The following is a 17,494-nucleotide window of genomic DNA, read 5'->3' on the forward strand; positions in this document are numbered from 1 at the left end:
ATGCTGATTTTAGTATGTTAATTTTAATGTTTAACTACCCACTCCCAATGGAGTTCCTTGATCAAGACATATCAACTCTAGTCTCTTAAAAGACACACAAAAATCTGATTTTCTAAAGATTAATCTACATATTTCAAAACTACACAGGATGTTAGATGTTAAAGTTAAGTACCTGCACAATTGTTTGTATCTTTTTCCAATAGGCTTATAAGCATAAGTGCTTTAAAATCAGATTTTATATGTCGATTATATTGTGTGAAAGCCAACATATTCATACCTAGTTTGGATGAAAATGTAGCAAGACTTCGTAAGAAGAGGTTCACTTTTCTAGGTTGTTTTTTTTTTAAATTAATCTATTATTTGTACAGCGGAAGTGCTTAGAAGCCCCAACCCAGATCAGGACCTCATTGTTCTAGGCATTGTACACGTACAAAGGAGTTTACAGTTTAAGGCTTTAGTCAGGAAAGATACCTGCCCTTACATGTTACTTTGTAGTTAAAATTTATTAGAGTTTAATAAGCAGCTCCCCAGAACCCCTGAAATAGATTACAGGTACATATCTGTTGGAGAGGAACACCCCCACACACCTTCCCAAAGCTATTATGCATACTCATGTTAGAGGAGTTGCTGATTTTAGATGAGAGACAGCAAAGTTGTCTTCACAGCTGTGCAATAAATTACCGTCTTAGTGGTATGGTTATGTCAAGAGGGTTATAATTCTAAACTGGGGAGTCTAAAGAACCAGCAGTAACTGCAAAGCTTAATGTTTTGTCTATAGTAGTATAATGCTTCCTACCTATACCCTTAATAAATAGCTCATAACATCATTCATTAGAGCAATTCAGTTATCACTTTTCATTTCCATCTAAAAGAGGCATGAGGAAAGCCAAGCTGCTCACTTGAATAATCTCCCAAATAGAAGAGGTCCTCATTGATGAATACGAATCAAATGGGAAAATAAAACCAACAAAATATTTGCAAACCTGAATTCATTTGAGCAGTGAACAAGTCTTTTCTGTGTCTTAAGACTTCAGAAAGCCTGATCCATATAGAACTAGAGATTAAAATAAAAACACACCTAAAAATTTAGTGATGGCTGTGTTTTGTGGTTCTCATTTATTTATAAAATGGCCACACTAGCCACTTGATTTCTTTTTCATATGCTTCCTCTTGTGCAATCTTTCTTTAGCACAATAATGTAACCTGTAGCTAGATGAAATTAATGTTCTGTTCAGAAGTCCAGTTTGACAGGTGGCAACCACAGGGTCAAACTCCATTTGACAAACACCAGACATTGCACACAGCACAGCACTACCCAGTGAATATTATCAGCACAATATGCTCCACGGTTCTAATGCCTGCAATTTAGGCATATAACTCAGCAAGGCAAAATAAATTAGCATTCCTTAACACATAGGACAAACATGGTTGAGTGGTGTCCACATACTGACACAGTTGTGCAAAACTATGCAACCCTGTTTGTTCATACACCCCTAAATTGTCTAACTATATTTGTACCAGTGCATTCTGGAAAATGTGGGCCATGAACCCATTCTTCCATAGAAGAAAATAAAGCACCTGAAGGACATACACACAGAGCAGAACCAGCAGCATGTAGGCAATGCACTCTGGGATATCCAGGTGCACAGAGAAGTGAGATGAAGGAGAAACTGCCAATCCTGTTAAGCAGGCACTGTTAGGAGGTCCCATCAGTATTGTAAAACTCTGAACTCAGTGTGTCAAACTGATTAGAGAGAGACAATCAAGTGCCAGATTAGGCCTATAGCACGGGTAAAATATGGTTAGCTGCTACAGTTTACTATCCAAGTTTTAACCATGTGTGTGGAAACAAAACGGTTACCACCAGCTACATAATTAACTGGTTAAAAGTCATAGCGTAGCTAGAGCCTCAGGCTGTAATATATAAACCACATTTCAACATGTATTGGAGAGAATGTAATTAAAGACAAACACACCTACGGAACAACTAGAATCATAGAATATCAGGGCTGGAAGGGACCTCAGGAGGTCATCTAGTCCAACCCTCTGCTCAAAGCACGACCAATCCCCAACTAAATCATCCCAGCCAGGGCTTTGTCAAGCCTGACCTTAAAAACCTCAAAGGAAGGAGATTCAACCACCTCCCTAGATAATGCATTCCAGTGCTTCGCCACTCTCCTAGTGAAAAAGTTTTCCCTAATATCCAACCTAAACCTCCCCCACTGCAACTTGAGACCATTACTCCTTGTTCTGTCATCTGCTATCACTGAGAACAGTCTAGAACCATTTGCATTGGAACCCCCTTTAGGGTAGTTGAAAGCAGCTATCAAATCCCCCCTCATTCTTCTCTTCTGCAGACTAAACAATCCCAGTTCCCTCAGCCTCTCCTCATCAGTCATGTGTTCCAGTCCCCTAATAATTTTTGTTACCCTCCGCTGCATGCCTTCCAATTTTTCCACATCCTTCTTGTAGTGTGGGGCCCAAAACTGGACAGTACTCCAGATGAGGTCTCACCAACGTTAAATACAGGGGAACGATCACGTCCCTCCATCTGCTGGCAATGCCCCTACTTATACAGCCCAAAATGCCGTTAGCCTTCTTGGCAACGAGGGCACACTGTTGACTCATATCCAGCTTCTCGTCCACTGTAACCCCAAGGTCCTTTTCTGCAGAACTGCTGCCGAGCCATTCGGTCCCTGGTCTGTAGCAATACATGGGATTCTTCAGTCCTACGTGCAGGACTCTTCTGGAAAGAATTAAGCAGCCTAATTACAAACACACCTGGAAGAGAATTTCTAATGGACCCACTAGTTTTAATTCTGCAGCTATCAATAGCTGATATTTACAGATTAAAGAGCTGTGTATTTGTACTTATATCAAAATTGGCTTTTGCCATAATGTAAATGGAAACAATCAGACAGGGGGAAAAATACCCAACAGCAGAATACCATCTTAAAACAGTCAGTCATTCCCTAGAAATTCTATCATCAGTACTTTGTTCCCCGTGGAGCACAAAACAGGGGATGGCACTGGTCTACTGCCTAACCCTGAAGATCACTAAACTGATAGCATGGTTTGTCACTACAGAAGTATTATCACCTTACATTAGATGGTATTGAAAGATACTTTCAAATCTGGTGGTGGGGGTGGGGGGGGGGGAGAGGTTTTGTTTTGTGTGGGGGTTCTCTCTTGGGACTGAGAGGGGCCAGACAGAAATCCATCTTCTCCAACCCATCCTAATACAAGTCTCCAATATTGCAACCAGTATAGGTAAGCCAGGCAAGGCGGATTAGTTTATCTTTTGTTTTGCTTGTGAATTTTCCCCGTGCTAAGAGGGAGGTTTATTCCTGTTTTCTGTAACTTTAAGGTTTCGCCCAGAGGGGAATCCTCTGTGTTTTGAATCTGAATACCCTGTAAAGTATTTACCATCCTGATTTTACAGAGGTGATTCTTTTAACTTTCCTTTAAATAAAATCCTTCTTTTTAAGAACCTGACTGATTTTTCCATTGTTCTAAGACCCAGGGGTTTGGGTCTGTAGTTCCTTTGTAACCAACTGGTGAGGATATACGCTCAAGCCTTCCCCAGGAAAGGGGGTGTAGGCTTGGGGGAATATTTAGGGAGAATAGGACTCCAAGTGGTCCTTTCCCTGATCGTTTGTTAAATCACTTGGTGATGGCAGTGATCCCAAGGCAAGAAAGGAATCTGTGCCTTTGGGAAGTTTTAATCTAAGCTGGTAAGAATAAGCTTAGGGGGTCTTTCATGCACGTCCCCACATCTGTACCCCAGAGTTCAGAGTGGGGAAGGAACCCTGACATGAGATGGATTGCAACACAGAAGTCATTTCCATTACTCTGCTGTGGCTATGACAGTCAGACATTCTTTTCCTCTATCACACCTAAAAAGACTGTTCAGAATGGTGGGTGATGTAATCGATTGAGTTTACCAGGGCTCTGTAAGAGAGCAGAGTCTCAATTGCTAATAGGAGCTTTCGGGTTTGTTTTGTTTTTTTATTTGGAGGAAAATCAATCAGATTCAGACTGATTTTAACGTTACTTATGAAAGTAATATTACAGCAAGAAACTACAAGAGAAAACTGAAAATGAGCTGAGCCCCTGTCCTTCATATGACTGGTGAAGGCCTGCACAAAAGTCAGTCCATTACTGACTACATTTATTATACCTCCTTTGGGAAGAATGCAGCATCTCATCTCTCGAATAGGGCAAGCTGCTAAGAGCCCTTAATAGCTTTGGTTTACGTTCTGTGTTGGCTTCTCCGTTTTTATCTGGGTACAATTCAAAGTTTTAGTTACAGTCTATAAAGTCCTGATTGGTGCCTGGACCATTTATCTGACAAACCAATTCTCTTGCACAAGGCATACCATTGTTAATGCTTGGAATTAGCCTCTTTACAGCTAGCACCAGGTCTCTCTCAGTAGAGGGCCCTTGCCTCTGAAATACACTTCCTCCTCCCACTCCATCAGTCAGTTAGAACCCAAGTTCATCAAACTTCAGGATATACAGCAAGACTTGCTCGATCAAGGCTTTTAAAACTTGGGGAGGAGGTTGGGATGAAGAGAAGTTGGTCCCCTGTTGGGCCTTTTATGTTTAAAGACTTGTATTTTTTATGAAATGTTTATTTTATGGATGTAAGGCACTAAGGTGCTTGGTAATGACCAACAATAAATATTACTAAATGAATAATTACATAAGCAGAACTTACCTACCCACCGGTACTACCTTGGATGGATTTGGAAAGCACAATTATAGAATGCTGCTTTTCACGGAAAATAAGTCATCACTTTGCAGTACAATTTCTTTTCCAGAACTTTTCCAATTAGAATAAACAAAGGAAGCTGAGGTTTTACCTTTAACCTCTAAAAACCACCAGAAACTAGTCTGAAACTTCTTCAACATTTCTAGTGCAATCTGAATTCAATGTTCATAAACACTCACTTTTACTAAGGATCTATTTAAGCAAGTGCCATGGGTGGCTGATTGGTTACTTAAGGCAGGTTTCACTGTAGTGACATTTCATCACATCTATGGTTGAAAATTATTTTCTTAGCAAATCAGTTATGCAAATAAATTTTGCATGTCTAAGTTTGTAAATATTATAACAATACATTGAAAGTATGTAGTAATCATATGGTTTACTGAATTAGTTTGTAATGCTTAATATAAACCATTCAGGAAACTTTGACCAAACAGCACACTACTTCTGATAAACAAGGTGAGTTTTTTTGGTCATCATAAATGAAACAAAGCTAAAAGTCTAAACAAAAGGAATCCACATGCTCCTCGCAATACAAATGATTAATACAGAGAGAGAGAGAGAGAGAGAGAGAGAGAGAGAGAGAGGGAAGGAGAGCGCGCACGAGTGCTTTTTCTTGGCCTTTTAGACAAGATCAAGCATAACATCAATAAGATCTCCAATTGAATGCATCTGGGACTATATTCACCCTTGTAGTGGGTGAAATTCAAGCATCTAGTATGCATTTTCCATCTCTAACTACCTATGATCCCAACTCCTATTAGTCTTTATGGAAGTTCACATAAATTACTGAGTGTGTTGAGTTTCTGGAAAGCTTTTATTTATTAAGACGACAGTCACCAAATTAGACCACAATTAAAATGTAAAAGCCAAATTAAGATATTTCATTCTTAACCCTTCAATTTCAATGGGGGTGCATAGAGTTAAGATGAGCACTTTCAAATAATGTTGATAGGACCTGCATGGTAAAACCAGACCTAATATTTCTGTATAGGTTTGCAGTCAGCTCCTTCCATGCCTGTGAAGAAGCTCCATAACCATTGCATACACGTGACAAGGCTGCCAAATCAGATCAGAAGCTGTTGTGAGGTAAACAAGCAGGGAAGAGAGTCAGCAGAAAAATATTTCTGGAACCAGATCACAGACAGACAGAGGAGAGGCTGAACAGAGAGGAAGCAGAAAAACTACCGATGAGCTATTACTTTCACCTATTTGGCAGTACAGAGACTCTTTTATGCAGCTGCATAGCTAGCATAGATCAAAGGCCATCAATGGGATAATGCTTTGAAAATGTACCCCTTAAATTTTTTGTTCTGAGAAAGACACCTAGATATCTTGCTATAAGAAATTACAGTGTTGCTTTTCTCCCCTATTTAGCTTAAATCCGTGTGGCATTCACGGGCTAACCTGACATTGACTATAAACAAGAATAGATGAAAAAAGCTAATCAGTAATACATACCCTTCTGGTAAACCATCACACTCATTCATTAGTCTGTATGAAACTTAAAAACAATTATCTCCACCCAGGTTGCTACACTGCTTAGCCATATGCTGTTCATAGATCTGTTTATGCTACTATACTTGAAAAGATGCTCTCATTACTTGTATCTGCCCTCCTTAGACGACAGCCTAGTATAATAACCACTCATTATTTGCCTCAATATACAGCCCATCTTCATGGTAGCAAGCAGTACTGTAAGCATGTATTTAGTAGGTATGGATCTACATACACGCTCCCTGTACCTCCTAGAACAGAAACCAGGCTGCCATCAGTACAGCCTGTCTCACTCCCATCCCATCCATGCACACACCTAGCTCCCACTGCCTTATTGGTCACTTTAAATTTAACCTTAAAGCAAATAATTAAAAAAAACCCAATAAGTTGAGAAATGTAACAAGTCCGAACAGGACCTGAAGTTTGAATCCCTACCAACGTTTCATCTGCTGGCAGCATGGCATTGGAGCCTGCCCCTTCAAATGCCTTACATCTTGGGATTATCAGGAACATGGGCAGAAAAAGGAGAAAGCAGGAGCATTTATGGCATTGCTTATGCATACTGCATTATGGAGATATGGGGAATGTGTGTGGAGATCCAAGCTAGCACAAGCAGGGCTGCTAGCAGAGATCTATTAGGAAAATAGTACTCTCTCACTCGGAACAGAAAACAGATACAGTTCAAATTTACTTTCACCAAAGAAGTTCTTTTGTGTAGTCCTATGAAGACATGTACAGAACCAGATAACCACCTTGTGCGTCTCTAACTCTTTTATTACAGTCTTATCCCACTACTTCAGATTAAGGAGGAAAAGTTAAACCAGCAACACTGAATTTATGAAATGTTTCTCACAGAAACTACCTCTAACTATATCAATTGGCTGAAAAGAGTACACACTTAAGGTCATGTTTTGCATCAGTTATAGAAATGTTTTATAAAATACACATCATAAATTAACATACAGTAAATAAAAAAGAAAACCAAGCCTGCTGGCTGAGTGACCAACAGTAGAACAAATGGTCAGAGGCCATAGGTTTGTAGTATTGTATCTTGCAAATCTTTTTTAAAGAAAAGCTTTCCACTATAAAAACTTCAATCTACATATATTTTTCTACCCTCCAGAAATCTCTCTCCCCCCACGCCAAACGTTCTGCAACCTCCGTTACGCTCTGGTTCCTATTTTTAGTTAATGATCCTCTCACTGGAATGGAAAAGCTCCAGCAACAGCTATTTTGTATTGATGTAAATAAAAAAGAAGGTCTTCAACTTTTAAAAAAAGAGGTGCAGTGAAATATGCCCCAAATGCGGCACCATTTTGAATAACTCAAAAAAGGGTATTTTCCCCCTAAATGTGTTACAGTATCACATTTAACCTTAAGGTTTCTCAGATTTAGGAAGTAGTGTCATGAGCATCGAAAAATAGTATTACACTGGTAAATAGTTTATGTCACATTATTCTGTCTCAAACAGTTTAATTATGGTTCAGGAACCCAACAGTGAAATTTGGAGGCATAAATAGTGATTACATCCACAATGAAAGCACCTTTCAGTTTTCCAGTTAAAGTAGGTCTTGAGACTATTGACCTGCTGATGTTGTTTAAAAAAATATGCTGTTGCATCCACTTGTGTGAGGCCTGAAAACTAAATAAGAGGGTAAATATATTAAGCACCTGCCAGTAGATTCTCTCAACTGTTGTAGGTTCATAACCACGTTTGCATGATTTCACTATAGTTTTAAATGTAATCCTGATGTAAGGGAAAGAAAACAGGATGTATTTTATCTCCTGCTCAACTGATGTTGCAAACTTTATAATTTAAATTACACTTAATTTCAACGAGAAAATGTGTGTATGCACAAGTACGGACATACCAAAAATATGCTAAAAAAGGAACACAAATTATTTGTTTCATTTAAGTGTTTTCACCCATTGTCTACTTCACAATGCATTTAGAGTTCGATGTCGATAACTATTCTAGCCTCAAACAAAAGTAATAATATTGCTGAATTCTCATATTTTTACCCAAAGGTGGCAAATTGGCTAATATGACTTATTTTGCAACCATGTATTAAATAAATACTTCCTACTAAAAAAAAGTAAAAACAAATAAAACTACCTTGAAGTAGATCACAGTAATGTAGCACATTGTATATCAAAGTATATCCCCATATCAAATCAAAAACTTCTGGTTACTCCCTGTTGACTATACACCCTAATCATCACCCTAAAATTTACAATTTGTTTCTTTTAACGTCAGAAAACAATTTTATTGCTTTCCTCGATATATGAGCTAAAATAGAGTTCTCTTACCCAACATGCCTCAAATTTTCATAAATCTGTTCTTCAAGAAATAAAGGAAGAACTGTGGATTCCAACAGGTATTTACAATTAACCATTAAGAGAAAAATAAACTGACTATTACACCACAGAAGACTGTAGGTTTCCTAAAGAATTTCGTTAGTAAACAGGTTTAAATTATTTTTTCTACTATGTTCTCCTCTGACAAAAGTGTAATTTTCCTTGTGCTTGGATCCAAGTGACTTGGTTTCACTGAGTTTCTCTGTATTTGTAGAAATCAAGTATTTTGTCCTTAAACTTCTCTGGAACTAGAGAGACAAACTGACTCACCCCCCCCCCCCCCCCCCAGCGTCTCTCCACAACATGTTGATACTTTTAAAGCATACTATCTGGTGACAGGTGATTTTTCTGCATTTTTATTAAAAAAAGCATATCAAGCATTCAATCTGGCATCTTCGGGATCTACAGCTTTTTGCTGGCTTTTAACTGATCCAGGTAATTTGTCCAAAGGGCCATGCCTCATCACTGATCTATATTGACAAACCTGCAAGTTTTGTGAAAGGATTAAGGGTAGTATCTGTCATTAAATGTTTCTAAATCCTACAAATTCAGCATATTATCACAAGCTCTGATTCTGTAATCAGATCTGTACAGGTGAATCCTTGCAACAAAATGGTGTCTACAGCTGGATATGAATGTTTTAACCAGCAATGCCAAATACAGTGTTATGCTCTCAAATCTTACATTAACATGGAATTTTACATCAAGAAATATCCCAAATTTTTTTGCATACTATTCTGAGAGAACACTTCATTCACCCCTTAAATTACAACTACCCCTTGAGTAAAGCAGGTACTTAACAGCACGTTGAAACATATATACAAAGCACAAGAAACGAAATAAAAAAGCAGACGGAATTTAGTGGGGACAGGCAAAAGGGTAATTATATAGATTGAAATTTGGACCAGACCATTAATTCTTGAAAGAAAAAAACAATAAATGACATTTGAAGTCAAACCATCAGGATATCAGTTTTACATCTCACCCAAAAGATTCACCGTGTTGCTAGCAATGTCACTTGACATCATAATGTAGTTTTTGATTCTGAAAGAAAAATCTCACCTAGTGCATCATCCCCACAACTCCCTACAATGCCGAAGTTTTCAATGGGAAGCTCTCCCATCCAAATAATACCATCCTTGTTTAGTTTTATTCCAATTACAACTAAACGTTACTATTCAGCATGGTATAAATATAGGCCACACCTGGTAAAAATCTTCATATTTTTGTAGTGAATCTGTACGGAACCAGCATTGCTCATGGTTTAGTTTTTTAAAAAGCATTTTAGCAATGTTTTGAGATCTTCAAGGTTGCATGTACTCTCAGCAATTATTATTGGAAGTGGTAGGACTGGAGTATTTTTTCCAAAGATTCTTTAACATGATTCAGATTTCATCTCAAAGATTATGCTTCACTGTTCCAAGACCCAACAGTTTTACAAGTGGGTGCTCTAGTGCAGGGGTTTTCAACCTTTTTCTTTCTGCCCCTCCCCCCACGCTATAGACTCCACAGCCCACCTGTGTCACAACTGTTTTTCTGCATATAAAAGCCAGGGCCAGTGTTAGGGGGTAGCAAGCAGGGCAATTGCCCAGGTCCCGACGCCACAGGGGGCCCTGCGAAGCTAAGGCTTCGGCTTCATAAGAATGGCCATACTGGGTCAGACCAAAGGTCCATCTAGCCCAGTATCCTGTCTTCTGACAGTGGCCAATGCCAGGTGCCCTAGAGGGAATGAACAGAACAGGTCAGCATCAAGTGATCCAGCCCCTGTCGCCCATTCCCAGCTTCTGGCAAACAGAGGCTGGGGACACCATCCCTGTCCATCTAAAAGCCATTGATGGACCTTCAACTGCAGGTGGCTTCAGCCTCAAGCTGTGGGGGTTTGGCTTTCTGCCTGGGCCCCAGCAAGTCTAATGTCGGCCCTGGTTGGCAGACCCCCTGAAACCTGCTCGCGGCCCCCCCGGGGGGGGCCTCAGACCCCTGGTTGAGACCCACTGCTCTAGTGCATAATTATATATCCATATGAGTAGATCTTTATTTAGAATTGACAACACTTAGCATGCATACAGCGCTTTACCTGTACAATGTGCTTCATAAATCTTAATAATGAACACTGTACTTTATTTACTTTTCTGTAACCAGAAGAATGCTGTCAGTTTACAATTGCCAGTGAACAAAACTCAGTAGTTAGATGAATGATTTAACCCCTTGAGAGCCATACATGCAGGACTCGTATGGTCATAGTACAGAGATAGCAACTGATGTCAGCGTATGTCTACACCACAAGTGGCACAGCTGCAGTAGCACAGACACTTCCTACAGCAATGGCAGGCTTTTTTTTTCTGTCAGTGTAGTAAATCTACCCCCATGGGAGGTGGAGCTTCCATTCACCTAGCTCAGGGGTGGGCAAACTACGGCCTGCATCCAGCCCGTCAGGGCTTTGGATCCAGCCCATGGGATTGCCACCCCCGAGGCGCTGTGAGGCTAAGGCAGGCTCCCTGCCTGCCCTGGTCCCGCTCCCAGAAGCGGCCAGCACCACATCCCTGCAGCCCCTGGGGGTTCCCGGCCAATGGGAGCTGCGGGGGGAGGTGCCCTCAGGCAAGGTCAGCTCATGAAGACTTCTGCCCCCCCCGCCCCAGGGACGTGGTGCCGGCCACTTCCAGGACTGGTGCAGGGCCAGGGCAGGCAGGTAGCCTGCTTTAACCCTGCTGCGTGCTGCTGCCACCCCGGAGCCACTCAAGCTAAGTGGCGCTGGGCTGGAGCCCACATCCCAAATCCACCCTGCACCCCACACCCCAACCCCCTGCATCCCAACTCTCTGCCCTGAGCTCCCTGCTGCACCCCAACCCCCTGCCCTGAGCCCTCACACAGCCCACACCCCTCCTGCACCCCAATGCCTTGCCCTGAGCCCTTTCCTGCACACCGCACCACCTCCCACACCCCCTCCAGAACCCCAGCCCTACTTTCATAGTTCTGTATGCAACTTCCCCACCCAGATGTGGCCCTCAGGCCAAAAAGTTTGCTCACCCCAACCTAGCTGCATCTACAGTGGGAATCAGGTTGACCTTACTGTGTTGTTCATGTTTTAGATGTAGAACAGGCCTTAGTTACACCAACGTTCACATCAAATCCAGTTTCTTTACATTAGAGCTAGACTGATCAATAGAAACCATGCCTAGTACTAAATGTAGACTTTACATACACAGACGGTAAGACAAGTGGACCAAAACAGGTGATTGGGAATTGGAAAATCACAGTGAGTGGGGCAACTGCACAGGTGGCTGCACACAAGGGAACCAAAGGACGCTTGTAGGTGTGCATGTGGAAGGGACAAAGAGCAAGCAGGCAACAGAGGAGCGAGGTGACATACAGGAGCCAGATACAAGGAGAGGAATAAAAAGGAAGGGAAACAGTGCAAGTGTTTAACCTTGGTATTCAACACAACACGGAGCAAGATTTAGTCTCAAGTGACCATAAGAAGCCACGTCGGCAGCAAAAATGGCATATGGAATCGCTAAGGGGCGCACACAGACCAAAATCCCGTCTCTGTGGCCACCGAAGGCCATTGCCTCTGGAGGCAGGTAGGGGCGCGCGCGCTCGCTCGGAGCGTCCCCAGGGGGCAGGGCACGGTCTAGGGGTACACGGTGAAGGCCGTTAGAGGTGACCCGGCTCAGAGGAGGAAGAAAAGGTCCCCGGGAAGAACTCAGTCCAGCTCCCCGCACGAGCCGGGCGCGCAGGAGGAAACTGAACTCAACCGAAGGACGCGCCGGCGGCTCCGGGCCGGGCAAAACCAGCCTTTCCACTGGGGCGACCCCCAGCTCCCGGGAGCCGACCAGCCCCGCCGCCGCCAGGGATGCTGCTGCTGCCGCCGCCGCTGCCCCGGGCCGGCCCAGACAAGAGCTCCTCCCGCGAGGCTGCCCCGGGCCGGCTCCCCCCGTCCGGGCTCCCACTGTCCCACCCAGGGGCAAGTTCCCCCGGGCCGGCTGCGAGCGGAGGCGGGGGGAGGGGGGGTTTCTCTCTCCCCGGGGCTCGCCCCCGGGCGTGGGAGGGGGTGACGGGCTCTCGCTCACCAGCTGCCCGGCAGCGTCTCTTCCCCTTCCGCCATAGCTGTTGACGTGCCCTCGCTGTGCCGTAAATCGCGGTTTATTTTCGACAGCCGGAGAAAACATCCGCCTCCCCTTCCCGGCCCGCGGCGCTGTCGTAAAGCCCAGGCTGGCCGTAAAGCGCGGGGGTGACGGGCGGGCGGTCTGTGACGTGGGCGTCACGGGGAGCCGTCGGGCTGCTGCTGTTGCTATGAGGCCTGGGGGATGGGGCGCGCGCGCGAGCTTCTTTCAGACCCGCCCCTTTGGAACGCGGAGGAGCTAGGAGCGCTGGGGGCGGCTCGGGACGGGTTCGTCCCAGGCGGGAGGCATCTGCTGGAGCCCGCAGGCGGCGCCCTCAGCTTGAGTGCTGCTGTGTGCGGACAGCGCGCGCAGGCTCTGACTCCGGGACTGGGGCAGCTCGGTGCAACCATCATAAACATAAATCATAGTAATAGTAAGTGTACAGAGCTGGGGAGGGGGGAGCATTCCCCCACCCCACCCCGTGTCCCAGTGTGGGATGTATTGCAGGGGGCTCGGGGGCTGAATTGAAGAGCAGAAGGAGAGCATGTGTTGGTGACCTTGTTTTCTTCGGGAAGGCAAGGTGTTGCTCTAAACGCAGTGATAAACCTATTTTCGTGAGCAAATGATGTAGTTGTCACAGATGTTGCTCTGTTATGTAAGTGGGGGAGGGGGAAGTTGATCCACAAGAACAATCTGTTAAATTATGATCCACATTATGGAAAGATGTGAAAATCCCTGAGCAATGTTATCAAGAGGAGTCAGAGGACATAGAAGCACCAAAAATTACCTGAAGTCAACACAGGACCGCAGCTAATGCATGTGCATAGCAGAGATCAGCAACTCAGCCTCCAAACTGCCAAAATATTAGTTGTAGCAATGAAAAACCCTTCCCAAGAAGGACAGGTGTGCATGTGTGATGTGGAAGTGTGAAATAAAAGCACAGTAGCTGAATGGGTTACTTTGCTTTACTTAAAATCCATAACAGTTTACAAAGGAGCACCAGCAGAATAAAATCTCATATTCACATGTCACAGAGAAACTTCAGGCTTCCCTGTAACTTCTTGTAAAATTGCCATTTACAAACAGGGAGGCCAGAAAAGCCTGTGTGCCACTTCCCAGGAAAAAATCGGGAAGCCTGGGTAGGGGCTGGAAAGGAGTATTCCTCCTCTAGTGAGTGAGGTGGAGGATGGGTAGAGGAAAATGCTACAAGGGACCACTCCACTGAGCTACCCACGATCCCATCATAAATTCATGCAAAGTGATCTATTGCCATTTGATCTGCTGCCTGTGAGGGACAGAGGAGGAATATCCCATCCAGGTTCAGATCTCTTTCTCCACTATTTAAGGGTAAGAGATATAGGTCACCCATGCTGAGTGCCTGAGAGTGGAGGGGATACAGAGACAACTTTCTGATCTCTCCTCTTCTGCTTGGTTGCATATCTAAAGGCCACTCAGCTGTGGAGCAGCAACAAGAAGGAGCTGGGAATTAAGTGGAGCAGGCTTTGAGTGTTAACAAACAGGGTTAGATTAATTTCTATGGAGCAATAGTGCCATCTCATGATTATTTATGGTTACTACACATGTATATTCTTTCACACTAGTGCCTTCAGCCAGTGGTTCTGAACCAGGGGCCTGAGGCCCCCTGGGGGGGACCGTGAGCAGGAGTCAGGGGGTCCACCAAGCAAAGCTGGCATTAGATTTGCTGGGGCCTAAGGCAGGAAGCTGAAGCCCCACCACCTGGGGCTGAAGCCTGGGGCCTTGAGCCACACTGCCTGGGGCTGAAGCCTGAGCAGCCTGAAGCATGGTGGCCCCAGGCAATTGTCCTGCTTGCTACCCCCTAAAGCCAGTCTTGTCTTTTATATGCAGAAAAGCAGTTTTTGTGGCACAGGTGGGCTATGAAGTTTTTACAGCATGTTGCGGGTGTCTCGGAAAGAAAAAGGTTGAGAACTCCTGCCTTCGGCTATATTCCATGTATATAAATCTATTATAGATTTGATAAGTGTGTGGCTTCTTTTTACGGCATATTCATTTGTTGCATCTGATCATTGCATTTATCTACTTTTGTTATTTGTGTGCTTTAATTGCTTTTGCAAACAATAGACTATAAATACAATATTTAAAATGAAGGCTCTGCTTATAAACATTGTGCTTCACTCAGAGTAAGTGAACAATGTTTCCTTGAGTTTATTAGCATGATCTTTGGCCACAATCTTGAACACACACGTGCTTAGCTTTACTACTGTGAACGGTTCCACTGATATCAATAAAACTACTCACAGTATTAAAGTTAAGCCCATACATAAGTGTTTGCAGGACCAGCCCTTTAATTTTCATTAATATGTTAATTAATACCTGTTACTAATATTTCACTGCCTTAAAGTAGAATTGTTAAATCTTAATACTGATACCACTTTCCCTTTCCTAGCAATGGAGCTTTGAATTGATTCCAGAGATTGTAAATACATTGCAAGATTATGCTGTTCTGTACACTTCAAAGGATATTTGAAGATTTACACTCAAATAAATGACCTACTAGTATTACATATCATGAGGGAAGGCAGTAGTTTCAAAGCAATTGCTACTGAATTTAGTTATTGCATAAATATGATTTTTATCTTTATAAAAAGTATTTATTACATACAAATATATGTATTGCAAGATTTTGTGTAAATGTAAATGTCTCAAAATACTTTTCATAGCCAGTGACATTGTATGGTCTTGATACTGCACATTTTTAGGAAACTGCATAACTTTATTTAGTTGGTTGAGTAGTCCCATGGACTTCAATAGAATTACTGTTGTGAACAAAATTACATAATTCCTTAAGTGTTTGCAAGATCCATTTTCCATATGTGAAAGGGGAAAAAAGTTACAAGGTTACAATATATTTTAACATATTTATAGTCCTTTCTCAGGCAAGAGGTTATGAAGTATCATAATAAAGAAAGTAGATATTTTCCAGGCCCAAACAAGACAGATGCAGTCTGACTTAAATAAACATCATGAATGATTGAGTTCTAGCTGCAGCTCCTTTCTCCCCCTTGCAATCTTTGATTAACTTGATTGCAGTGCTTGAAAATTGAACACCTATTTTTTCTTACTACTTACTAACAAAAGAGTTGTAAAATATGTATGATGAACTAACGATAGTAAATAATTTCAATATTACATGACGTAAAGCATCCTTAAACCTGCCAGACGCATGCATGTGTGCACAGATATGTATGTATACTAAAGACTCAACACTTACCCATACTACACATACCAGTTGTGCCCTACCCCTCCCCCCTTTTCAAATGCTGGTCTTTTCCCCAAGTTGTCCATCTGGAAAGTTCTCCTTCACGACTAGGTTTCAACAGAGTTAAAAGAAATGTCCCTGTTTTTCTCCCCACCAAACGTGTCTAATTAGAGGGTCTTATGTCTGCCGGTGTGCCACCCACTAACTCAGCAAGCACATGTGCATATGCAGACATCACGTCCCTCTGTGCACACACGATATGCAGGAACCTAAACGCACCATGCAGACACCACACATATCTGCGCCTACACCACGTGTGCACAGGGCTCCCATGCACGCCGCGCGCAGACAGCCCGGCCGCTGAGCCCTTTGCTTTCCGCGCGCCCTTCACCGCAAACCCGCCCCGCGGTGCCAGGCTTAGTAGCGAGCGGGGAGGGGGCGTGTCTCTGGCGGGAGAGGGCGGTGTCAGCAGCCGGCAGCGGCGTCCCCCGGAGCTGGTGCTCGGTTCCTGCCGGACGGCGTAGAGTAGCGGCGGCGTGGCCTGCGGTGCGGCTGGGACATATGGGGGACGCGCTGGACGAGCCTTGGTGGGAGCCTCAGCCTGGAACACATGGTAGCAGCGACAGCAATAGCCCAGGTACCTGCTCGCCACGTGGGCAGCTTGCTCCTCCCTTTGCTGGGCTCATAGCAGCAGCCCCTTCGCTGGACTCCCCCTCCCCCTTTCATTTCCTCGTCTCCCTCACCTCCCTTCCTCCCTCACTTTTCGCACACAGCCCCACTCCTCATTTCCTCTCTGCCTGCCCCCTTGCTCCTTCCTTCTCTCCAGCGGCCCTTCCTCCCGTCGCCCCTCCCGAGTTGGGTGTAAACATTTCAAGTTTGCTTGTAAACAAAATGTCCAGTCTATATTCCTCTTCCCCAGGAGGAGTTATAAACAGAAAACGTTAAACAGAAATAGTCACTGAAATAGACAATTTATATTTAAATAAAGATGCGGGGGGGAAGGGGAGAGGAACTGGATGCTTTTTGAGGTTGGAGCTTAACTGGTCCCTGTCTTCATTAAGCTTATAAAGCGTATTCTCTTCTGATTTGGGGACTTCTGGTCTTCTTCTGGGTATTGGCAGGGCTGACTGAGGATACTTAAGTTTTTAAAAGGCTTTTGAAACGTGGCGTTTATAAAACCTTTGGCGGTAAACACGTGCAGCAGCTGGTGGGACTGGTCACTATTTATCACTAGTGTCATGTATCTCAGAAGGATAGGATCTGAATTCTCACTCTCCCTCAACCACGTTTTTCGGCTGATGCTCTACAACTGCTTTGCCTGATGATGATGATAATTAATTATTATTAATATCTAGCTTTTATAGTGCTTTTTTCATCAGTAGATCTCAAAACACTTTACAGAGGATATCTATTAAGGTATTAGGCTGCTGCCAAACTGTTACAGTTAACATTGATGAGTTTTTTCTTTAAAAAATGTAAGGTCTACACTGCATAGTAAATCTGGGTGTGCAAAATGGGTGGGCTTGGACC

At 43.4% G+C, this 17,494-nt stretch overlaps 2 protein-coding genes across 5 annotated transcripts in view; one reads left to right on the forward strand and one right to left on the reverse strand.

Moving 5' to 3' along the window:
* TBC1D23 (TBC1 domain family member 23) overlaps positions 1-13,031 on the reverse strand; it is a 65,621-nt gene extending 52,590 nt beyond the window's left edge. For 2 of the 3 annotated variants that reach the window (XR_005226677.2, XM_037908284.2), the window contains exon 1: positions 12,694-13,001. Coding sequence is in view for 2 of the 3 variants with exons in the window: in XM_037908284.2 (XP_037764212.1) it covers positions 12,694-12,728 (35 nt within the window). In the remaining variant the exon portion in view is untranslated. Of the gene's footprint in view, positions 1-12,693 lie in introns of all 3 variants that reach the window. The other variant, XM_037908298.2, reaches the window with a different exon arrangement.
* A 105-nt stretch (positions 13,032-13,136) lies between these two features.
* CMSS1 (cms1 ribosomal small subunit homolog) overlaps positions 13,137-17,494 on the forward strand; it is a 361,068-nt gene continuing 356,710 nt past the window's right edge. Inside the window, exon 1 of one of the 2 annotated variants that reach the window (XM_043538602.1) lies at positions 13,137-13,159. Coding sequence is in view for 1 of the 2 variants with exons in the window: in XM_037908344.2 (XP_037764272.1) it covers positions 16,526-16,601 (76 nt within the window). In the remaining variant the exon portion in view is untranslated. Of the gene's footprint in view, positions 13,160-16,291; positions 16,602-17,494 lie in introns of those variants that run through there. The other variant, XM_037908344.2, reaches the window with a different exon arrangement.

This window comes from Chelonia mydas, chromosome 1, assembly GCF_015237465.2.
Source record: "Chelonia mydas isolate rCheMyd1 chromosome 1, rCheMyd1.pri.v2, whole genome shotgun sequence".
In the NCBI taxonomy this organism is placed as follows: domain Eukaryota; kingdom Metazoa; phylum Chordata; order Testudines; family Cheloniidae; genus Chelonia; species Chelonia mydas.